This window comes from Barbus barbus, assembly GCF_936440315.1.
Source record: "Barbus barbus genome assembly, chromosome: 10".
Lineage (NCBI taxonomy): Eukaryota > Metazoa > Chordata > Actinopteri > Cypriniformes > Cyprinidae > Barbus > Barbus barbus.
Genome location: NC_136738.1, coordinates 23632011 through 23658078, shown reverse-complemented (window position 1 = coordinate 23658078; position 26068 = coordinate 23632011). Strand labels below are relative to the sequence as shown.

General features: G+C 37.6%; 2 protein-coding genes across 5 annotated transcripts; both read right to left on the bottom strand.

Annotated features, from left to right (window-relative positions):
* Positions 1-1342: 1342 nt before the first annotated feature.
* rcan1a (regulator of calcineurin 1a) lies at positions 1343-12413 on the bottom strand. Of its 3 annotated transcripts, XM_079427534.1 has the most exons (5): positions 11371-11809; positions 4756-5045; positions 3711-3884; positions 3205-3364; positions 1869-3070 (listed from the first exon to the last, which is right to left on the bottom strand). In XM_079427534.1, exons 2-5 carry the CDS (start codon positions 4840-4842, stop codon positions 2895-2897), a joined length of 597 nt encoding a protein of 198 aa, XP_079283660.1. In that variant the 5' UTR covers positions 4843-5045; positions 11371-11809; the 3' UTR covers positions 1869-2894. The 3 variants fall into 3 exon arrangements, with proteins under 3 accessions (XP_079283658.1, XP_079283659.1, XP_079283660.1); XM_079427532.1 differs by lacking the exon at positions 4756-5045 and having other exon boundaries at positions 1343-3070; positions 11371-12413; XM_079427533.1 differs by lacking the exon at positions 11371-11809 and having other exon boundaries at positions 1343-3070; positions 4756-5246.
* Positions 12408-22669, bottom strand: LOC306876403 (uncharacterized protein). Of its 2 annotated transcripts, none has more exons than XM_079427530.1 (8): positions 22567-22669; positions 19316-19448; positions 18715-18907; positions 18529-18599; positions 15953-18412; positions 15395-15831; positions 14477-14560; positions 12408-14263 (listed from the first exon to the last, which is right to left on the bottom strand). In XM_079427530.1, the coding sequence occupies exons 2-8, from the start codon at positions 19341-19343 to the stop codon at positions 14261-14263; spliced, it is 3276 nt and encodes a 1091-aa protein (XP_079283656.1). In that variant the 5' UTR covers positions 19344-19448; positions 22567-22669; the 3' UTR covers positions 12408-14260. The 2 variants fall into 2 exon arrangements, with proteins under 2 accessions (XP_079283656.1, XP_079283657.1); XM_079427531.1 differs by having other exon boundaries at positions 19316-19406; positions 22567-22667.
* Between the last annotated feature and the right edge of the window lie 3399 nt (positions 22670-26068).

The following is a 26068-nucleotide window of genomic DNA, read 5'->3' as shown; positions in this document are numbered from 1 at the left end:
TTTTATAGCAAATGGAAACACGGTTAACACACTGATCCACAAAATCCCACATCTGTTGAAGGTTGGTGTTTGTTGGGATATTGTAGCCATGAAACTGCAGGTGAGATGACCCGGTGGCATTTATAAAACCAAACTGAGTGTAGAATTCAATTGTTTGATTTATTTTTGACATAATGAAGATCTGTGACACTTTTTTTTTAAATTTAATGAAGCAGAAAATCAAGCATATATTCTGTATAGAAATTACAGAAGTCACCGACTAATCTAGGCCTGCTCCTGCTCTCTTCCACTGTACCCTGGAAGCTGTCCGAGCGCAGCTGGGTTGCTGATGACCACAGGAGAGGCTATACTAGCCCAGTCTTTAGCTATATACTGATGATATGGATCCTGTGAGTTCTCCACCTTCTTTGAGCGAATATAGCTTAACATGATACCAAAGGTAAAGAAACTAAAGAGTCCCACCATCAGACAGATGTAGATCATGCCGTGACCTTTATCTTGGACCGGAGCTCCACTCAGATGCACATGTGGATGATGTGGCGGTGCATACGGAGCTGCTCCCACCATCCATGTCTCATTAATGTAGTGCTGCAACCAGGATACCAGCAGAGCGTGGACATCTGTGTAGTTCTGCTCTAGCATTTTTCCCACTGTTGATATAGATACCGAACCCAATATATAAAAACAGATATAGAATCCATCATTTGCTTATTTTTTTTATTTAGGAATATTGCCAAATATATACAACCGATCAAATGTTTGAACACATTTGACTGAATTTGGTTCTCATGATCTAAATACTAATGCCATACCATTTTTTTTTTTTTATTAATTTGTAATTATATATTGACAGTTTTAAAGCTTGTGATCTGTACCTTTTTTTTTTTTAATAAATTCATTTATTTTGAAATAAAGAAATTATTTACTTTTATTCAGAAATCGTGCATTAAAATGATTAAAAGCGACATTGAAGGTATTGATAATATTACGATTTAAAAATAAATGCAGTTTTTTCTTTTTACATAAAAAATATTAAGCAGCACAGCACTTTTCAATATTTTTTCATTGTCAAAGCATAGCAGTCCAGTATAAATATACAAACTGAGACTGATTTTTAAGCAAGTGAGAAAGGTATATAATATAAAATAAATATAACATACATACCTTATAGTTTTTGGTGGTAATAATACGTTTTAGTTCAATGCGAAAGAAGCCAAAAAGTGTGTCGCAGATCTTTCCTGCTAGTCTCCCTGTAGCTCTTCTAGAAAAAATAAAATCACTAAGGAAGACAGGACAGTATCTGAGATCATGGTTCCACCCCATTATGAACATAGAGAGACTTAAGATGTCAACAGCTTTAATTAATCTAAAACAAGTCAAGGTCATCAGCTTCAACATGGGGAAAGTCTGGGTCTGAACATAAGTCTAGCTAACCAATGACATGGTCAGATCCTGCGCCGATCAGCCCCAGCCCTAATTAATAGCCAATGTGGGAAAGAATTATATTTTTGACTTTAACAAGCTAGTTAAAGGATATGTTGGTGGAGATGAGCATGAGTCACTGGGGAGTGTACATATTTCTATCAACTGTCAGCTTGACCTTGATGTTTAATAACTCCACATGCAAGTGGGAACAATGGTTTACATTGAGACAGCCAGGCATTCGAGACTCACAGATTCTATTTCAAGGCAAAAAAAGAGACATCACCTTGAAAAGTCCTCGATTTGCGTCATTACTGCGATACCAGCATACTGGATGAATGCGTAGTCATCTTTTGAAAATGGCTACACGCATAAAACTCAAGGAATGTGGGCTGAAAGTCAGAACACTTACAATTTCACAAACTAAAATACAATTTTTTTTTTTTAAAGGGTAAAAGGACAGCACGACTTTGAAGAAAAAAAACATTTTAATGACATGTTATGGCTGTTATTTATGTATGACAGGACAAACACCCAAGCCATTGCCAAGTCAGTGGCATTTTCAAAACCAAGTAAAAAAACAGCATATACCATTATATACAGACATAAAAAGTAAAAGGCATCAGAAATACATTATTAAGCTCAATGTAATAAAATCAATTGGTGTTCATCCTGGTAAAGTGTGTAACAGTCTTCCATCAAAACTAATTACAGTGTTATGGTCCTACAAATGACTCAAGTGCATGAACTTGAGGACCATGCCTTTCGGTACATCCTAACGGATAAAGAACTACTTTGGGCCATTTTGAGTTTTATTAAAATTGTTAAAACAATGGACTTTTGTATAACTGAATCTAAAGCTCTATACATCTAGACAAAAAATAAAACAGTATACGAGAGCACTTATTCGTGATTCGTAATTTAGGAACATGCTGAGGCACATGGTGGAACGAGACTTACAATTGCCATTTGAATGGGAAAAATTACCCCCCAAATTTTATGACAAAAATATTTACTTCATTGTCAGCATTTACTCTAGTTCAAGTTCCAGTAATCTCACACAAGTATTCATTAAATAGGAGCCTGAAAATATCAAGCTAAATTAAGAAGAAATAATCTAATCATATTATCACACTCACTGACTGGGATTCAACATGCTTCCCAAAATACAAAAACACTACACAATAGGAGACTCATGTTCTCCACGGCCACAATTACCAACGAAAGTATTCTTGAAAACCCCCAGCCTGCAGAAAAATGAGTCTCTACACTCTACCATCGAATGCATGCAATGAACCCCTTTGCCCTGTGAGATGGTGGACATATACGTTATGTCGTTCCTCACAGGGCTGAGGTTCTGTCTTAAGGTGTCCTCTAGTGGTCTGGAGGACCAACTGCATGCCATGGCAGATCCCCAGAGGGTCCTGTGATAGTAAAGCAAAGATTATGGCACAACGAGAGCTTCCCTAAGCTCACTGCATGACAGAGGAACTGTATTCTGGTCGACGGGTCTGGATGATTTTTGGACGTGGACGTCTGCCTCCATCTATTTCCTCCTCAATTCCTGAGCTTTCTTGATCATTTTCGCAAACATGAACAACCACGCTGGGAGTGGTGGGAGTTCCTGGTTGGAGTTCATACTTCTCACCTGTCAAACAGACAGAATTTATTATTAGATGTGTAAAGCAGGTCAAATTTAATTAATTTATGCACTGACCTATTTTTTTTTTTTTAAGAATGGAACATTCAGAAAATAATTAAATTTAGGAATGTGTTTCATACCTGGCCCTAGTCTGGCAATGGCACACAGAAGGTCGTAGTTAATGGCAGGTGTGGCGTCCTTTGACTGCTCCCAACCAACAGGAGGCGACGGTGGAGGGGACAGGAGGAACTGCTTATCTGGTTTAGGAGGTTCCAGGTGTGGACTGCCAATGTGCACAGACTAGAAAGAAAACAAGGTGGAAAAAGAGAGGTTTTTGTAATAATCAGAATACTGTAGCCCTAACCAGGTGTGCTAAAATAAACAGTAATAATTAAATAATAATGCACAGTCAAGTTGGTCATTAGTGCAAAATAAACCCTGACGCAAAAGAGGAAAGACATTACAGGTTAGAAGTCATTATACAAATATATATATATATATATATATATATATATATATATATATATATATATATATGTGTGCGTGTGAAAAATATGAAAAATGTTTTATGATTATTATTATTCAACAAAATAAATGTATTATATGCTATATATATATATTATAGGCTAAATTTAAAATGACATACCTGTGCAAAATAGAGTCGCACTTCCCTGCCATTCAAATCACTTTTGTGCAGTTTTGCTCTTGCCTCTGCAGCAGCCAGAGCATTGGTGAAGTTAATTCTCACCCGACGAAAACTCTTAAAGAACTGGAAAGTGACGTTTCGGTCGAAGGCACGGAATAGATCCTCAAAACTTGCCTGTGGATGAGATGAAAATATCTCAAGTGAATACAGTTGACTTTACATCTTCATGGAAACAGAAATTAAGAAAGGAACATTTTGCATGTGACTCCGGAGCACACAAAAACACATTCCCTGTGGAGCAATCTGAGGTCAGGTTTTAAGTCTGGCCCCACTTAGGCTCCAAGTCAGACTGGCAACCTTTCTAACCATTTTACCCACCACCCTGTGGTGAGCCTGCGCTTGCAAGACATTATAGTGGCGAATCCATTTAGCTTGTTTTTGGGGATACTGCCAGATTGATATTCAGTAAACACTTCTATATTAAACCGTACTGACGCACACAGTACTAATCTAATGCACATCCTAAAAATGACCACGTCTGTCAGTGCTCGGCAAGATATTGGTTTCCAAGGTAACAGAGACTTACTGCATGCTGTGAACACGCAGATGAACCTGACAGAAAGAGTCCTGATGGACCATTTCAAGCTATGCAGAGATTTAATATAGTATGATCCACAAATCCTGGGTTATTCCTATTGTGCATAGGTGTAGTGTGCGTAAGAGCTTACGTCAGATACAAAACCCCCAAACTGTTCAGCCAAACGCTCATTAAATGTTCCCACAGCATCTTATTCCATGACCTAACCACTACTACCACAACCAACAAACTAGATCATCAGCTAAATACATATATCATACACAAGTAGGTCATTTAGTCAACCACATACCACACAGAAAGCACAAATCAAGTTGGCATCAATAAAGACGATTTCTATCAGCTTTCTACCATCTGTTCTATCATCTCATTCATGGCTTTCTAGCAGTTTGACTTCCAGCATTTAAAGCTATTCTGATATTGTAAGGCGCCATGACAATGAAGCCTTACCCTTTGCTCAGGTCTGTTAAACATATCAGGATCCTCCAAGGAAGCGATAAGGCAGAAAGGGTTACACTTCAAGGTTTTCAGGTGCATGACTGAAGCCCGTTGACGGATCTTCCGCAGGACTTGAGAGGTTAGAGAATGTAAAGGGCAGGAGGGGCTGAAATGCGTCCGTTTTGCCTTCCCCAGCGTGACACGAATGACGCCTGCTTCAGGAAACAAATGCTTCGATATCACCCTCTTCGCTTCTGCTTTTCTTCCTGTCCTTCTCAGACGGTCTCAGTCCAGCAGTGAGCCTAGAGCGTTTTCACAAAGGAAATGGGTCAAACTGAGCAATGCACAGAAAATAAACCCCCCTGTGTGGTCACGTGACACTGCTTTGTTGAGACAGAATCTTCTGGAATGGTCTGTGCTCCTACACCACTGATCAAACGTCTTGAAAGCTTCGTAAGACTGCAGTTCACTCATCCGTCTCCTTTTATATAAAGGCCCCTCTCAGCTGCACAACAGGCTCTGCCCACTGCAAGGGAGGGGTGACTCGGCTTGCAGGCTCCGCCCCACTTTCCCATTCTGTACTGAAACGAATGGCTCTGCTGACTAATCACAGACTCACACACACACACACACACACACACACCCTGAGAGTGCAAGTCTTGGAAACGATGCGCTACTGCTTTCCATGCAGCTCAGATCCAATTCGGCCAATCTCTGCTCAATTCAGTCATACCATTTCAGGACATGCAGTGTGGTAAAACAATGATCTGTATCGCTCATCTCACAGTAGGTCTCTTTCATGCTGCCCCTCCCATCGTGATGGAAAATCTAAATCAGCTGAGCTGGGCAGAAGGGCAGCTGTGTTATCAAGCGCTCCACGCAGCATACTTTCCATGGGTGTTCGTTTTCTCCTGTCTGGCTCCAGGGGCAGCGGATTTGACCCATTATTATCGAAGAGCAGCTTTTCGTTTTCTATCTGTTTAAGTAGCATTCAGTTATCACGTCTGGCTTATTTTTAACACGTCTGCATGATTTTATTTTCTCAGAGTCTCGCAGGCAATACAAACATGATCCACATTCTCTTAGTCTCCTGTGTACACACAACTATACAGAAACTGATGATGGTGCAGCTGATGCACAGAGATTAACTGTAATTCTGTATCAAGGTAAACATATCCTCTACATTTAAAGGCTTGCTAACAACACTATTAAACAGAAGTTCTCAACCCAAGAAATAGGTCACAGAACTGTGGGTTGTGGCCAGTAGAAGGGAAACTAATGCTATAATTAAACAATATAATAAAATGCAAATAATAACACTTTGACACAATGAGCAAAAACAAACTTTTCTTCTGTGTTGGGTCACCACAATCTTCTACCTGAAGCACAACCAGTTAACAATGACTGCAGTATACAAAAGTGTATAGCAAAACAATTAAGATATATAAAACCTGAGAGAAAAAATAAGAAAAAAACCCCAGATATTATTTATACTATTGGGGGTCAGTAATATTTTTTTTAAATAAATTAGTACTTTTGTTCAGCAAGGATGTATTAAATTGCTCAAAAGTAACAGTAAAGACTTACAAAGTTACAAAAAGTATATTAATAATAAAAAAAATAGTATAGAGTAAATGCTGTTGTTTTGAACTTTCTATTCATCAAATAATTGTAGAAAAAATGCATCACAGTTTCACAAAAAATATTAAGCAATGCTGTTTTCAACATTGAAAATATGAAATGTCTCGAGCACCAAATCAGTATATTTAGGCCTAAATGATTTCTAAAGGATCATGTGGCACTGAAGACTGGAGTAAAGGCTGCTGCAAATACAGCTTTGCCATCACAGGAATGAATTACATTTAAAATAACTATATTAAAATAGAAAACATTCATTTGCAGCCTACTACTTTCCATATAAATATTACTGACCTGGACAGAACTAACTCTGAAACTCACATTTCTTTTATCTATCCATTTTCTCAAATTAAATAAAACCCTGAAGTTAACATACTAGAAATTCTCCCCATGCCTTTCACTCAAATTTTCCCCTCTCTATCTGGTAAAAGCTTTCCTATTTGAGATAAGAACAGAGATGTCTACACTAGCAGCCATAAGCATCTGTCAGTCATATGTGCAGATGTTTTTAGTCCAAAAGCTGGGAATCCAGTTCCAGTGGAACAAGGCCTCTCATTAGGGAATGGAAAAACAAAAAAAATGAAACCAGATTATAACAAAAAGGAATACAGGGTGGAAAATGGTGCACAGGACAGCATAGTTGTGTTGCTGTATTTTATTTATGCTTGTATACGGGTGGAAAGCAAAAGGTATTATTATGCATAACATTCTGTTCCATTCAGAAGCATACAACACAAACAGCTGAATTCATCAACTTTAAGTAGCTAGAAGCCACAAATATAGGTTATGTCCATCAAAGCAATGGCAAATCATGCTATTGTCACTGCAATGATACATTTAGTTTCTTCTTTACTGTCAAAGTAACAACAAATAAAAGGACTATAAAACATAAAAATGACACCAATAAATAAATAATAATACGTTTTTAAAAGTATTTATAATAATATTAATATTTTTAAACTTTGCCTTAATTTGATTTACTTTTTCAGTGTAAAGGAAATTAATTTCCTATATTTAGCATCAATGTATTGGTAAATGAAATGTACCATGTAATGCCAGATTATCAGTGGACATCAAAGTATCAGGAAACTGGATCATTATTTAGTCAAATGGCAAATTAAATTCTTATCTAACCCCAATGTAAGGGTAAATTAAGTAATTATTTTATGTCACTGTAATAGCAAATTGAGTTATTATTTGCCATCAATGTAATGGAAAAGCACCTGCTGTCACTTTAATGGCAAATTAGGTCATCATCAAGAAATGTGTGTAAAGGTGGGATATGGGTCATGGCACAAGGTACAAAGAGCAAAACTGACCTGAGGTTAAGGTCAGAACTTTGCTCCATATCAAGTTTTCAGTAACTATGAGCATGACTTTCTACAGGCTGATATCACCCACTTGTCCACTTAAATGGCACACTTCATATTTTGAAGCACCAATTCAGGAAGTGGGTTCCAACTTTCTAAATGAGTCAGTGTTTTGTTTATAAGACTCTGGCTTAGGTTATGATATTAGAATGGGTTTGCTCAGGGAATGTCAATTCATCTGACACTTTTAAGAGAACAGCTAACATTTTCCACTGACTAGACACCAAGCTGAGTTTATGACTGCTCGAGGGGCCATGTCGCACACAGCAAGTGTCAAAACTCCTTCCAGACTTTCCACAGAAAGTAACAACCAAAGTGGATTCTTTCATCATGAGACAACCAGCTGACTATGAATAACCCCTCAAAAAACACATTTTGACACATTTATTGCTTCCAGAAAAATTAGACGGTGAAACCAGTGGAAAATATTCCACTAATAGTGAAACTAAATTAACTAATAAAGAAGTAAATAATAAATTCAATGCTTGACAACAGACAAGAACTTGTTAGTCTGTACATGTGTAAGCTTGAACAAAATGTGTATCGTAAGCCAAGAGTATGGTAAATGTGACAAGAAAGTGATTTTTGGCTGTCCCTTTAGGACTTTAGACCTCATCTGATGTTAAATTGCCATTAGCTTGTGTTGAAAACAGCCTAAACAGAGGAAAAGCAGCATGCTCCAGGTGGATCACAAAACTGCGTGTTGTGCAGTAGTTTGTTTACGGCTGTGCCACTGTAAGATGACACCACAATGATAAGTTCTGAAATCAAGATTGTTCACTTGAGCAGAAATGATGATCATCTGCATTATGGAGGTTTAAAAAACCAGCCACGTCAAAATACAAGCAAAGAACTGCTGAAAATGCAAAAAGAAATTGTGTGTTCCAGTGGAACTTGTGCGTACGAACATGCAGCCAATTAAAGTGTACGAGTGGCTTACCACAATTAAAGGAACAGTTTATACAAAAATGAAAATTCTGTCATTATTTACTCCTTCTAATGTAGTTCCAACCTGTATTCTAAACAAAAACAGAGAAGCATGTTCGTAAACCAAACAGTTTTGGTGACCCTTAACTTCCACTGCATGGCCAAAAAACAATAAACATTAATAAAAAAATCTTATGGAAGTCCATATGGACCAGAAACTGTTTGATTACCCACATTCTTCAAAATTTCTTCTTTTGTGTTCAACAGAAGAAACAAATTTCATTTTTGAGTAAACTCTCCCCACAATTTAATTGATATGCAATTATATAGCGTATATCGTATTTACATCAGTTCCATACATGGCTCAAGTGTTCAAGAATAGAGACCAATTTATTTAAGGATCTACCATTGAAAAGCTCTACTGAATGACCTCTAACAGAATATTTGTGAGGCTGACCCCCCACCTCTATGTATAAGTCTATGGTGGTAACATGACCTTCTTCTCCAATCATATTTGCATCCACATTGTAATACGTGTCCTAGAACTTGCTTCCTGTTTCCACATTGCAAAACACAATGGAACAGATTTTCCAATTTTTCTCCATTCTCAACAGCAGACTATTTTCCTATCACTATTATGCTCTCATCCCATTTCCATTTAACTCAAGGTTTCCATCCTATTTGGAAAACTGCTCACACCAGAAACCTGTTGCCTAAGCTCAAAAATAACCTACTTGTGCTATAGACAACTCCAAGTCTTTGGACATAAGTGCTTGCTTTGTGTATTAAGTCTAAAAATCTCCTTAACAAATGCTCATTTATCAACAGATAAACTGACAAAAACCTGTCGTGCGTCACTGTAGTAAATCAATCTCTGAGTTGAACTATATAAAAAAGGGCAGGAGAAACAACAGGTCATTGCTCTACATTATAATAACAATGTCTACAACTTGACTTAAGGCTGTCTGATGGCCAGGATTTGTGTAACAGCTCAACAAAGGTGACGTCAAGTGGAAAATTTCTTCAGCCAAGACAAACAACACCCATTCACCACTGCAATGTCATAATCATCTTGTAGAAAAATGGCAAACAAATGAGAGCAATATGCTTTGTTATTTATTGCTTTGTTTATTCACTCAGCTACTTGACTTGTAAAGCACTTCAATATTTCAGAGCTAAACTCAAGGGACATAGCGGGTTTATAATACGTCTCCATTTCCTGAAAGCACGGCTACTATTTCAATACATCATAAACTGACGTTAAAGAAATTATGGAGGAAGTATGTGAGGCTACACTTTCAGGACAAAGAGTGTATTGAGCTAAATGATTCACTTTGATAAACGATATGGAACAAAACCACACAAAAAAATCTGGATCGATTCAAACACTTTTACAATGACAATGTTATTTCCGCGAGTTCCTGTTTTCCTTTTTTACGACGAGGAACAAAGAAGCTTTCAGGGAAATTAAAGTCACACCACTGATGTCCAAATTTCCATAAATATTCCAAAAACTAAGAGGTTACTAGTTGTGACACTATACCAACAAAAAAGCCAGTCTTTTCCAAGTTACAGACATTCAACCATATAACAAATGCCTAATCATCAAATTTGATGCTTGCATCATATCATTAGGAAAAAGATTATATCTTCTTATGGTCTATTAAATAAGATTACTGTGAAGATTACGTGGTATAAAGTCCCTTGTCACAAAGCAAGTTCTCTCTGGTTCCATGAGTTCACAGTCAACAGATCTCAATCCAACAGAGCATCTTTTGGACAAAGTGAAAAGACATTTGTGACTCTGGACCACAAAACAAGTCTCAAGTGTTAATTTTTCAAAACTGAGATTTATACACAAATAAGCTTTCCATTGATGTATGGTTTGTTAGGATCGGACAATATTTGGCCGAGATACAACTATTTGAAAATCTGGAATCTGAGGGTGCCTTTAAAGATGTCTAAATGAAGTTCTTAGTAGTGCATATTACCAATCAAAAATTATGTTTGGATATATTTACGGTAAGAAGTTTACAAAATATCTTCATGGAACATGATCTTTACTTAATGTCCTAATGATTTTTTACATAAAAGAAAAATCGATCATTTTGACCCATACAATGTATTTTTGTCTATTGCTACAAATATACCCCAGCGACTTAAGACTGGTTTTGTGGCCCAGGGTCACATTTGCAGTATGGATGTGCGGCCAACAAATCCCTTTTTTGCTATGCCAAATGCATTTTTTGCATTCGATATCACAATGTCAAACCAAGTAAACAAATGATGCGTCTAAAACTATTTTTGTGTAATTCACCATATTAAATATGGATGTCCACTATATGTTTGACAAGAAAGAGTCCAAATACAGTTTTTCAGAATTAGAAATTAATTAGGCCTATGTTTGACAAGACAGTGTCCAAATACAGTTGATCTATTGCTTTATAATCTAAAATGAAGCACACTTCTTTTTTGTGAGATGTTTTGTTTAAACAGTCTGCTGGTATTGTTTCTTTAACATATATGCTACTTTGATATTTTGTTATTCAATGCAGTGACTTTCTTGCATATTAAAGTTATTATGAACATATTATTCCTTAAATACATCTGTACGCGGGTCATACATGTATGTCTACTAGCCTAAATAAGATTCTCGAGAGGGCTACAGGAGTGTGAACTCAATATTACTCACTCTTAAAGGGTTTTCAATGGCAAAAACATCCACAGGTACTTTCCAGGCCACCAGTGAATCAGTCAGGTCTGTAAAATGCACGTCCACGGTGGCCTCACTGTCCTCATTATTCGACTGCTGCATAATGTAAATATGGGAACAGATAGGAAACTAACGTTACTGTCCAGGTCGTAAAATATGTTTAATTCCTACAGAACTGGTGATAATCATATGGCGTGACAAGCTAAGCTATCTGTTTATTCTGCATGAATATGTCACTATCCTTAAACGACGATTTATATATCGGCATTGACGTGTTCAATTGTTCTTTTAAACTTTAAACTAGATGTTTAACCTGAGTGTTATGTAAAAAAAAATAAGTAATCTCGATGCAACCCTTCATTTGCGGAAAGCAGCAATCGGCGTTAGCATTAGCATTCGACAACTTCCCGTTTCCTTTAATCGACATATTCAGTTATTCCAGCAGGAGGCGGTAAGACATCCCTGAAAATAACTACAGAATTTAGAAACAAGTTGCATAAAATATGATTTAAACCACTGAGCGGGGAATTTTATTAACTAATTATAGTTTGACCGTTTACTTTACTTCCATAGATTGCACAAGACCGAACGGCTAATGCTATTTAGCGGCGCGGAATGAGGAATCGTCCTTTGAATCAAATTATCAGGACGTTTTTGTCTTATTGAAGACATTTGTACACTAAAATGGGTCATCTTTTAAATAAAGTAAATTATAGGCCACTCAAACAGACAGCAATTCCATTTGTTGATATTGTAGAGATAAAGAATTACTGAATGAACAACATTTTGACATGCAAGAATTTGTATAATATAGACTTTACATTTACTGTACCTGAAAAGAGATTATCAGAGTCATGTACGAAGTAGCTAAAGATGTGCTGTCCTTGATAATACAGGACTGATAGCGTGATAATTGTACTATAAGGCCCCCCCCCCGTGTTTGATTTAAAGATTTTTTAAGTAATTCAATTTTTTCCAATATAACGGATTAGAAAAGAAAACACATTTTCAAGAGTCATGTAGATTGTTGCCTTTAATATTTGAAGTTGCATTATATACAAAGTGTGTGCCATTATATATAAGGTGATGGAAAGGATAAAAATGCTGTCAAAACCGAGGATGTTTCACATTTTATACAAGGAATGTGGGCTTGTACCTTAGATGGAGAAGAACTTTTTTCATACTATCCTTAAGGAGACTTCAACTTAGCCATATTCATTTCATACATTTTCTAATTAAGGGGATAGTTCAGAAATGGAAGATTGTCATCATTTACTCATCGTCATGTTTATCCAAACCTTCAAAATCTTATTTTGTGTTCTGCATAAAGACATTCATACAGGTTTGAAACAACATGATGAGTAAATGACAATTTGAATTTGTGAGTGAACCATCCCTTAAAAATGAACAATAATGGCAAAACAAAATATTATAATTCACAATACTTTAAATTCCTAGTTTGAAATCTGTTAATATTAATCTAATGAAGTGTAAAGGTCTGGATTGATGTTTGTATCGTTTCTAAAATGTGGACAACAATACAGTGCCAAATCTAAAAGCTGTTTGGAACATTCCATCATGTTGAACATACTCTTTTTAACCATTAATCTTTGTGTGTTGACCTTAAGAGTTAATGCCATCACATTTCTTTTTAGATAAATTGGTAAAGTGGTCTCCACCATAGAACACAGTGGATGGGAGAGGTAAAAAAAACCAAATAAAATGCACACCTACACAATATACAGTACATCTTACAGTACGTGTCTAAACAATAATCTTTTGCAAATCATATGCATTTTACTCAGACCTTATCTAGAATAGTTATGGGTGACATGTTCTCACTCCTGAAAATACAGCATCCCATCCTGCAGCAATGCTGGGTCAAATAATTCAGTCACAAAGATAAAACAGCATTGTATACCACACAACTGCATCATGGTCTGTCGTTTACAAGGATGCACTATATGCACTAAAAATGAGAAAAGAAACCCTTAATCTCATCAATGAGTGACATTTTCTTTTTAGATAAAGCCAGACCACAATGTCAGTTACCGGCAAGCAGCACAGCAAGGTTTAACCAATGTAACTAAAGAAAGTCTGTGGTCAGAACCCTTACAATGCACATCAATGCAAACATCATCCATTAAGTATAGCAGTCAAGTACAGCCACAACTCTGAACCTCAACATTTAATTTGCTTTAAAAGTTCACAAAAGTGTTAAGGAACAAACACAATTCTCTTCACCGATGTATTTAAACAAGTGATTAACACTTCATAAATTTTAAAAGACAGAAAAAAAAACACTCCTAAAATAATCATGTCTCTGTATGTTAACAGAAAGCTCTGAAAGTGTGTACCAACAGACCTGACCTGTGATCTAAACTGCACCCCCAAAATGTCACCCAAATCTTTTTTTTTTTTTTTTCTGTTTTAGGTAAACCTATAAATCGGAGTTAAATCTACCAGAGGTCCTTCTTCATGGTATCAAGAGGCACCATGTGTAGTGAAGGTAAAAAGCCTGAAAGCGAAAGGTTTCACTGTCAGTCTGGGAAGGTACTATGTCTGTTTTACACTTTACCTCCTTAGACATACTGAATGGTCTAATCTGGTAGTTTTTAGTCTACGGTAAAAAAAAAAAAAAAAAAGATTGCTGCTTGCAGCTGTTCCAACAACAGACAATTTAATGATAACTGAAATCAATGTAGTTTCAAGTGTCCAGATGCTCAAATGCCCTTCTCCTCTGAGCAAACAAATTATTAATTTACATGATGGATGCAATCCTCTGGCAGAGATCATCCTTTTTCACAAATACGAGCCACAGGTGTCCATCATCAGGACTATATACGAGATGCAGCAGAAGGATAGTGGGTTACTACAAAATAGTTAAAAACATAAACAAGAGGTAAATACAAGCAACCAAGACAGAAAATGTTTAAATTAGTTAATGACAGAACATGATTAAATCTAGGAGGCCAATAAATAAAACTGCAATTAAAATTTTGGCCAAAAACAATATTACACCATACATTTTGTTTCAACCCTTGCACATACTTTTGCTGCTCTAAATTTAAGCATAAATACTCACCCGTGTCTCATCATCATCATCATCTGAAACATGTGGCCGTGCAATACTCATCTCCTCCTTACTCTCTGCAATCTGTTTACATTTCTTAAAAAAAAAAAAAAATGATTCGAAAAAAATTAGAACTGATATTAACAGGATTGGTTTCAAATAGACATATTAGGGCTTGTTAAGTTTTTTATGTTCTAAAAATAAGTGTATTACGTGCACCAAGTCTGCATTTATTTAAAAGTACAGTAAAACAGTATTATTGTGAAAAATTTATAAAAGAAAATTATTTTTGAAAATATTTTTAAATCTAATTCATTCTTGCAATGGTTAAGCTAAATTTTCACATGATACTTCAGAAGTCATTCTAATATGCTGATTTGGTGCTCAAGAAACAGGTCTTTTCTGTTGAAAACAGCAGTACTGCTTAATATTTTTGTAGAAACAGTACACCTTTTCCAGGATTCTTTTTGAAGAATAAAGTTCAAAAGAACAGCCTTTATTTGAAATGGAAATCTTTTCCAATACTATAAAAGTCTTTACTTTATTGATTAAATTGATCAAAAGTCTGTCACTTTTGATCAATTTAATGCATCCATGTCGAATAAATACAGTTGAGGCCAAAAGTTTATTGCTAAGAACAGCAGGCAGTTTAGCTGTTCAGGACAAACAAGGGACTCATCTTTCTTATTCAGGTCAGTACTAAATAAACAATAACATGTATTTTGTATGATCCCTCTTATTTTGGTAAAATAATACAAATTTTGCAGATTCTGAAAGAGGGATGTAAACTTTTGACCTCAACTGTAAGTATTAATTAATTTAGTATTAAAGTATTAATTAAATTTACAAAAAATCTTACTGAACCCAGTATATGTATATAATCTATGACTCACTGAGCAACTGGGATAGCAGTTCACAAACAAATCTCACCTCTGTAAACTCCTTGATGCTAATGCTGTTAGCTTGTTGAGCCACTTTCCTCTTCACCTCCTCAATACTGGCCAGATTAGGTGTGGGTGCTGAAGGGGGCTTGTTGGTAATGGTAGGAAGTGGGGGCATCGGGGGCATAGAGGCCAGGGCACCCATATTTGAAAGAGCAGCAGTCATTGTCGCCGCAGTCATACTTGCCATGGCCGCATTCATTGTCATGTTTGGCATTGAAGGCATACCTGGTATACCCATGGGCAGATTCATAGGTAAATTGGGCATAGGCAGTGGCAGGGGCAAAGACAAGGGGGCTGGAGCTGGGGTTGGCAGAGGTAACTGTAGAATTGCCTTCGGCTTGAGACTTTCAGGTATGGGCATTCCGGCTTTAGCACACATTGCAGCAGCATTAGCCTTCGCAATCTCCAACAGTTGATCTTTATCTGTTTGAAGCAGCAATTAAAGAAAGTTACGTAAACACATATTTCTTGCTATTGTTTTGAAGTCAACTTTAATATTATTTATACTAACAAGAAAAGGGAGCCAAGCAAAGAGTATATTTACCTAAGTCGGTAAGACGTGGTGGCGTCTTGCTAGAACTGCGTCGAGATCTTGAGGTGGACCTCCTCTTACGGAGAATCAAAATTGGTGAGTGGCTTGGTTCACGTTTCCATCGATCTCGTCTATCAAAAGATCGCCCACGAAATGCTGGTCTCCTCCGACGTGAAACAGAGCGTGATCTTCTGGATCGTGACTGACGAGCTCTTGACCGTGAACGAGATCTTCTCTTTCTTGCAGGGGAACGTGACTTGGTCCTCCTTTTTCGAGCTGGCGATCTAGACTTTGACCGTTTCCGCTTGGGGGATTTAGATTTTGAGCGCTTTGTTCTTGTGTGAGATTTCGATCTTGATTTTGCCCTTCGATTGGCTGATCTTGATCTTCTTTTCCGAGCAGGTGACCGAGATTTTGTCCTCCTTTTACGACTATGTGAGGGAGACCGAGACTTGCGTCTTCTTACAGGAGACCTTGACCTCCTCTTGCTACTGACAGATTTAGACTTGGATCTCCTTTTCTGTGTGGATGAAACTGATCTGGAGCGCTTTTTTTGAACAGGTGATGTTTTGTTGGAGGACTTTGATTCTTTTATTTTACTTGGTGAAGGTGATCGTGAGCTCCCTGATCGATCATCTTCATCTGATCTTGCAGTACCACATTGAGGAACTGGCTCCGAGGACAAAGATCTGGATCGGTTTGGTCTTCCTTCATATTCAGGGGGATTTTCAGGCTCTTCCTTGATTTTTTTTATTTGTGTGTCACATTCTGATGATGTTATGTCTTCATTTGATGGATTTTGCACAGATGCACATTCAGTAGTCACTGGTTTCCATTGACTTGACTCTGCTGTCCCTTTTACTTCTAAATTTTCCTCCACAGCATCCACAATTAGCGGTTTAGTCTCTGAGGTTTCTTTTAAACTCTTATCCTTTAAGGACGTTTCCTCTTTAGTCGGAGATTTAGAGTGTGCTTTCTTGGTAGGGGATATACTTCTATCTGATGACTGTCGGTCCCTGGAAATAGATTTTGATCTGCGTCTCTGAGAAACTGACCTTGACCGTTTGATTTTTTGCTTTTTAGTTCTTCTTAATTTTGGGGATTCAGACTTTGAATTATGTGAAGATGTCCGTGACTTTGATCTTTTATGTCGTTGAGGAGATACTGACTCTGACTTTGTGCTATGAGGGCTCCTAGATTTTGACGTCCTTTGACGGGCTGCAGGAGAACGTGACTCAGAGGGCCTGGAGCGTTGAGGGGACTGAGACTTACTTCGACGTCTTGGGCTTCTTGAACTTGATTTTTTATGAGCGGATCTAGATCTTTTGTTTCTTCTTAAGCGTGATCTAGATCGCCTAAGAACCACAACGGATCTGGAGCGTGTTCGCCTTGCTCTTCTGACAGATCTAGACCTGGACCGCCTCGCTCGAGAAACAGGCGTCCTCTTTCGAGAGCGGGACCTTGAGTGTCTTCCTCTCCGTACAGATCTGGACCGTGATCTTGAGTGCCGATTCTTCCGCCGAGAAATAGATTGTTTTGATCTTGAGCGTGAACGTCTTGGTCTTCCAGTTGACCTAGATCTTGTACGATGACCACGTCGTGGAGACCTAGTCCTTGATCTTTTGTTCCTTGTGCGGGACCTTGAGTCGGAGCGATATGCTCTTCTTCCAGAGAGCGACCTTGACCTGCGTTCAGTTTTCTTTGTTACTTTAGACGGTGACCGTTTTGATGGAGACCTTGAGCTTTTTCGTTTTGTTCGATCCTTCCCGCCAGAGGCAGACACAGACCTGTCCCTTGAAGATGATCTATCATTATGACGTCCTGATTTACTCGATGACTGTTTTGGAGTTCTAGAGCGACTGTGTTTAGATTTTTTCCCTTTAGTGTCTGAAAGCGATCGTGACCTTGACCTAGAGAGGGAGTGTTTTTTCTTTTCTTTCTGATTCCCATTTGCTTCCTTTGAGAGGTCCTTCTGCACAGCTTGCTCTTTGTGCACATTCTCTTGCTTAGGAATAATATCAGGAAGTTCTTGCGCTTTGCTAAAACTTTCATGTTCACCAACAGCTTCCACTTTAACGTCCCTCTCTGCAATTAGTGCATGTGAAGTCTCAGGAGACATCTTTCTTCTCACTTCTAATTTTAAACTTCCTCCTTCTTTAGTATGATCGGAAATCATTTCTCTCTTTTTATCTTCCAACTGGGGTGTGTTATCTTTAAATTTGTCTTTTGGAAATTTAGCTGCAGTGATAGGGGACTTCCTGTCCAACTTTAAAGATGTCACCTGCAATTTTTGTGATTGTTTGGAGTCTGGTTCTGATTCTGACCCTGATGCTGAGGTACTCGCCGATCTTGAGCGAGATGAGGACTTTTTCTCCTGCTTTTCCTCCTCTTTCCGTTTTCTTTTTTTCTTCTTTTTCCCAACACGATGTTTCTGCTTTTTAACCTTGGCATCAGCTTCCACATCACTGAGGTCTGTAAAGACACATATAATGTGCTTTCACTTTACAAATGATGAATTTCAAATTAAAACTCACAGTAAATCGGTTTCAACTTGTGCATAAATATAACTTGCCAGAACATGGACATACCTTCCGTGCAGTTTTTTGTGGCATTCGCATGATCATCAGCCTCAGGGTTAGATGAGCCATCTTTTTTCACGCTGTAAAAAAGGAAAATATTTGCTTTTAATTTAAAAGAATCTAAAAGCATCAAGAAAAAAAAAAAAAAAAAAAAAAAAAACACATTCAGCGTTGCCAAGCAACTAAACCTCTCACCTTGTTCTTGTTTGGGAATCGCCATCTGACTCTACTCCAGATTCAGAGCTACTCTCCTTTTCACCCTTGCGCTTCTTACGTTTCTTCTTACTTTTGTGTTTCTTATGTTTCTTGTTTTTCTTTTTTGGGGTCTCACTCCCATCCTTTACAGTAATTGCTTCATACGGAACAGCAGTGTCAGATGGTTCATCATCTGTAGAGGTAGCATACAATGTTTACAAACATATTTATGTGAACGTAATAACTACAGCATGAAAGAAGTGTTCTCTAACAGTTATAAGAAAGTTATAATGTAGACATAGCTATATGTTAAAAATTGACACAGAAAACTTAATGATAACAATATCTGAATCCCAAATATCCCACTTATATCTAAAATCATATACTGGGAATATAAGTCAAGTTATCTGTGAGAAAAATGTGGGAGAAGTCTGAAGCTGTCAGGTTAATTAATAATATAGCACTTCTGAAAAAGCCTGAATATATGATAACATGGAAAGCACTTGTACCAACAATCAGTGTGCCATTAGCAACTTTCCACATGATTAAAGCACAATGCTAAAATTGTGGCAATTTAAAGTATTAAAACTTTGTAACTTACCAGGACCGGTGTTTACAGCACACTCCATTTCAAAAACTGATTTAACTGAATCTCAGTCTTAGTTTGTGTGATTATTTCTGTAGTCTTTGCTCTGTAAATTGGACACGAAATGCGTTAACCCTCTGTTTTCACTCTGAAATGAAAAACAAATACGTATAAATTCAACAAACCAACCAAAAACACCACACAAATAAAAAAGGATGGCGGTGATCAAACGTTTTATGCAAACATTTTGTTTTCTGTGCTTAATAAAGTCGTGACGTATTGTCAAGTATGGTGACCCATACTCGAAATTGGTGCTCTGCGTTTAACCCATCCAAGTGCACACACACAGCAGTGAGTAGTGAACATATGCACACACACACACACCGTGAACACACACCCGGAGCAGTGGGCAGCCATGCTGCGGCGCCCGGGGAGCAATTGGGGGTTCGGTGCCTTGCTCAAGGGCACCTCAGTCGTGGTATTGAGGGTGGAGAGAGCGCTGTACATTCACTCCCCCCACCTACAATCCCTGCCGGCCGGGGACTCGAACCCGCAACCTTTCGATTACGAGTCCGACTCTCTAACCATTAGGCCACGACTTCCCCCTGCTGCATTGTTGTTGTGAATTTTGCTTAAGTCATCAAAGCAGTGAGATTCTGCAAGATTGATTTGCGATAGTCTTGTAAGCATCAGATTGAATGGGCAGAAAATAAATCATATCACCATATGCCATTGTGTTCCAGCACATTTTTTTTGAAGTGTATTTATGACATTATCTCTCTATAGGGTTATATAGCTCTTACAGTAAATAATTTTAGTGATGAAAACATAACATGTATTAAAACACAAAAATAAAGATATTTTTAACACGAAACTGCCTAGCTTGTCAGTAAATTACGGTTCTGTGTAGTAATTCCCGCTCCATTTATAAGCAGGTGATGGCGATTAACTACTAATCAAGAAACCAGTTTTACTGACTAGATGCGCATGATAATAGAATTTGATTAATTGCACAGCCCTATAATGCATCTTAAGCCCGCTTCGGACGGTAATTGTTTCTCAGGGGGACGTAAGTGATTTTCACCATATATAGGGGATAGTTGGTGATTTAATTGCCGTCCGAATCCATATCTCTTAGTTTAAGAGAAGAAATCGATTCAAAATTCAGCGTTTAAACCCTTTTTGAACACTCCCGAACAATCATTTCGGGAGCGTTCAAATTCATTTTATTTACAGCACACAATCATGTGACTGGCCGTGTGAGCAGCACGTTCTCTGGTTCGCAGGGTCACAGAACTCACTCCTCCACTGTAAATAAATTGCCGTCCGAATCCATGAGATGTATCACTGAGGTGATATGTAAATTAATTTTTACAGATGTCCATACGAGAAACAATTACCATCCGAATCGGGCTTTATATAAAGACATGAAAGGATGTTTTATGGGCTTGTAACATAATATCTGACCCACTTGTCTTCTTTGTACTCAATCAGCAGAGCTGTTGCATAATAACATCAGCCTGGCAAATCACTTTTGATTCTCACAGGATTAAAAAAAGATGACTTCAACCAGTGAATCAGGCCTGCCTGGTTATTATATAATTTTTGATGCTGCAGTAGGACACTGAATCAGTGTGACTAGGACAGTGGCTCTTAATGTGTCCCAAATTAAGTAGGCCTACAGTTTAAATGACAGAGCTTCTACAGAAAGATGAAGTTGCTCTACTTTCAGAACTGGTCATGTAAAGGGAAGGGGAAGTGGTGTGTGACAAGTTTGGTGACCCATACTCGAAATTTGTGCTCTGCATTCAACCCATCCAAGTGCGCGCACACAGTAGCAGTGGGCAGCCAATAATGCTGCAGCGCCCGGGGAGCAGTTGGGGTTTCGGTGCCTTGCTCAAGGGTCTCACCTCAGTCGTGGTATTGAGGGTGTAGAGAGTGTTGGTTATTCACTCCTCCACCTACAATCCCTGCCAGATCTGAGACGCGAACCCACGACCTTCGGGTCACAAGTCCAACTCTTTTTCCATTAGGCCACGATTGCCCAAAACTGGACTGGACTGATTAAAAACTCAACTCAAGGTCTTCTTTTCACTTGCAGTAATTCATACAAATTACCCCCTAATCATTATAAAAATGTATTGACTACTAGGTATCACCATAAAAAAAAAAAAAAAACAGTTTTACTCAAATTAAAATAGATACTACAGTTATGATACAGTTAAAATCACAAGGGGAATATTTTTTTAATCTACCTATATTTGTTTGACTATGATGGCTAGAAATATATGCCCCAATAAATACACAACTATGGTTATCATGGAAAATCATAAGTGGTACCACACCCAATTACTAACCCTAACAAACACTTACCATGGTAACCAATTTGGCCCCAAAAATCTACTACAGTTTAAAAAAAACTTAACGCGTAATTTGTTTTAACTCTTAGAATGTGTAAAATGTTCCTCTTGTTTTTTGACACTAGTGGTTACCAAGTTAACTGTTACGTTAACAATTAACTTGGTAACTTCGTACAACGTATTTTGCAAGTATACAAACGACGGTAACAACCAGAACCACTTTAGGAAAAAGTGTAACCCAGTCAGTGCAGTTTTTACAAACGGCCACTCAGGCCAAGCATACAGAAGCACAAATATAAAAATATTACTACATTACATGGATGCTAGTAGATGCAGTTAAGCAAGCAGGCTAGCACGGTTTAGAGGGCGCACGAGACAACTCGTGTTAATTATTTTGGTTTTATGCACCTTATGGACAGACGATATCTTTTTGTGGACGTTTCATTTTCCTTACAACATAACCATGCCTACTGTTAATATACGCACATATAGTGTTTCAGTACATGTTTGTTTGCACGTTGTTTCATTCAAAAGACAGAATGGAGATGGACTCCCGCGCGGCTAACTCAACACGCGCATCCCACAAAGGCTAACTCTACAAGCGTGCTCTGAAACTGCATTGCCTGCTCATTTACAGATACAATATCAATCCATTTGGTGTGATAATATTAAATTATGTGGACGTAAAAAGTAATGGAGCATTATAAACACGGCTGGATACGCGTCTCACGGATCACGCGGACAAAGACTCGTTAGCTTGTATTAGCTTAGCATCCTACTCGCAACAGGCTTTGCAACAAACAAACCGCGCGTCTTTTATACCTGCCTTCAGCTCGGTCATTCCCGTCGTATTCTTAAATTACGCCGCCATAATTCTTGAGAAATATTTCACCCACATATACTCACTTGCGTTGTGGACTTCTTGATTTGTATCAGTTATGAAACCTCGGGAAAGTTGCTCGCTGTTGGTCGCCATGACATTCAGGGAACAGTCAGTCCGCCAGTATCCCAGAAACACTTGAAACAGGACCCCAAGACTTCTTCGCTCATCTGTCGCTGTATCTACAAGAACAGAGCGGCATCTAGTGTCATCCTACTGAATTCACATTCACACCTTCTCTATAGGTTTGACAAAAGCTACAATTGCAAACCATTGCATATATATATATATATATATTAGGCTTAGGCTAACATAAAAGTTTGTTATATATTTAAACTTTTTCGAGATAGATAGATAGATAGATAGATAGATAGATAGATAGATAGATAGATAGATAGATAGATAGATAGATAGATAGATAGATAGATAGATAGATAGATAGATAGATAGATTCAATCATAGTTCAATTAGGACATTTAAGTGATTTTTATAAACATGCCTTAGAAAAAAAGCATTACAAGTGTTGTTCATCATAAGACAAAACAAAAGCACTGTCATGTTTTAAGATCAGTCAGTGCAAGTTTCTTTCATCTGAAATAGCTCAGATTTACATTTTAGTCTAGGACTAGGCTTAAGCCTTGTCTGTGAAACAAGAAACCGGGGGTTAAAGTATTAAGTGGCATACTTAATGTGCTGAAAAGTAGCTAAATAAACCAGCAGACAATGCATTTACAGAACAATGTTATTTTAACAACATAAATATTAATCGAAGTTGTACTTTTATTACAAGTCGTACTTTTTTATAAATATTAAACACAACAGTGATATAAAACAACAACTCTTAATTTATATCTAGCTAATTGAGGCATAATGATATTGGAATATAATAGCAAAGATGCAAAATGTAGGCTGAGGAGAAGCTTATTTTTATTACAAAAATATATACCCAGGAAAGTTATGGCAATTTTTACTGATCTGACCAGGGGTGCATTTCCAAAAAGCAACTATGGTCGCAAGTTATGTCGTTACAAATAGAGTTCAGTGGAAATAACGACCATAGTTAGCTAACAATGGTTTTGAGAAACGCACCTCTGATTTGTGCCACAAAACCCCCATGTTGAATTTGTCCCCCTCCACCCCCAAAACACCACTGATTTTAACCCTTTGAGCCAGAGAAAGACGAGCTCCGAAAAAAATAAAAAGAAAGACCCGCTCTGTGCTTTTCATATTTCATAACTGTTCAGTGTTTTCAACTAAATACAGTTTATTTTAGGTTTCAGACATTTATTGTGCCTGCATGACACGTCGCTATGGAAATATTCAAATGATATACATAGAATATTTAATTATTTAATATTTCACTTTTGTATAATTACCACTGTCCACTGACATATATCACGAATATAAGATCAAATAAACGGTAATTTTTTAATGTAGACTACTCTTGGAGGCCCTCTGGAGGCCACAGGGCCCGCCCCTAAGCAGCCGCTTACATTTATTCATTTAGCTGACGCTTTTATCCAAAGCGACTTACAATTGCTATATATGTCAGAGGTCACACGCCTCTGGAGCAACTAGGGGTTAAGTGTATTGCTCAGGGACACATTGGTGTCTCACAGTGGATTCGAACCCGGGTCTCTCACACCAAAGGCATGTGTCTTATCCACTGCGCCATCACCACCACGCTTAGTTCGCTTATGCCTTGGGCCGGCTCTGAGGTGTTAGTAATTACTGTAGCTAGTTCTTACTTTGGTTCACAATTTAAAATGTTATTACTGGGTCTGAAGATGGTGCGGTAGCTAATTAACTAAGTATCGTTTTATTATAAAAATAGTTGTTTAACAATTGTTGATATTTTATCAGAATTTGGACCTGCATGCTATAGAAGTAAATAGACTATCATTGTGCATTTTCTATGCGTTTGTAGTTTCCTGTCTAATTTGTGTCTGCATCTAGTTTGTGCAATATGCACAAATGCATTAAATCTTCATTTGATTTATAAAAAGTCAATAAATAATATTTAGGCTTTTGAAATGTAGAAAACAGAAAACAGCAGTAGAGGCAAAAACATCAAACATTTCTTAGATGTTTGATGTTCTTGCCTCTGGTGCTCTTTGATAAAGAAATTCATAATTTATCTGTGAATATGCCTTTGTTTTTGTTGAGGAAAAGTGTAAGGATGCACAAGAATGGAAAAGGGATGTTGCAGTTTCCTGCAGAGGGCAGCATGAGACCACTATGAGTGAAATATAATAGCTAAACATTGTATCAGGTGTAGATGCTCTTTCATGAATCCAGGGCCCCATACTGGTGTGGGCAGCTCTTCTCTTTATTGCTGAAATGGCATTTGATCCATATCTCTATGTAGACTCTAAATAGATTTTGATTATTTTTGTTTAGCAAAATATTGTTGTATTGTCAGACTTGGGTTAGAAGGAGAGAGAAGCCAAGGATTTTTTGTCTCATGAGATGTGCTTAGGCTAACTCAGCACATCTCTCATACAACATGTATTGTATGAGATCCCTTACTCAACAACAGCACAGCAATCTTGGTTCATAAGAAGTGCACAAGCATTCATATGTTCTTGCAGTAAAATTCTTAAGAATTGCTACCAGGGTTTTGCAAAATTCAGTACTGAAGAATATCTCTGTCCCTCTGTCTGCCCGCCCGTCTGTCCATCCATCCACACTATCTATCTCTCTGTCTATTTGTCTAAACCTGTCATCAAATTTTTATCCAAAGCTTTTAAATGTATCAGGTCAAATTTCAGTACTTTAATTGGAATTTTAAGGTATTCTCAATTTATATTACAGATAATCTGATTAATTGAAATACTGTATACTTTGTATTATATTAGGACGACTTTACTGAGAATTCTCAAAAAAAATGTTTGGAATTTATGGAGGGTCACTTATAACCTTGTGGGTTATTGCTGATGTAAATGTATATGTAAATTAATTATATAAAAAGCAAAGCACACCTTGACTGTGCAAGGACATGCAATCTCATTTAAAATCAACTGAGGGAGCACTTGCATTGTGCTGCAACAGTACTTCTTCCTCTGAATGAAAACAAGCAAGACCACTAGCAGTTATGAGCTCATCTAATCAGAACATAGCATTAAGCGTTTCACTGGAATCATTTTAGCAACAAGAAGCAAGGAACAATGTTTGAGAAGTTTGAGATGACTTTTGATGTTGAACTGGATTTCACTGAATAGTTAAGGTTGCTGAGGTTGTTATAACTTATCTCCAAGTATTGCAGCAGTTGCCTAGGTAGCAGTATGAGTTTCTCCTATAAGCCATGCAAGTGTTATAAAAGTCTCAGAGGTGAAAAAATGGAATACCCCCTAGAAACCTTTGGCAACATCTGCACAGTGAAAGATTGTCAATACCTACCGCAATAGAGACAAGGAGCATGAAGAAGCTTCTCATAAGCCCATTTTCTGAGAAGATACGCAGAATATACGCAGACAAATCGCAGATGTTTAGTGCCCCCTCCACTAAGATTTTGTCTATGCGAACAAG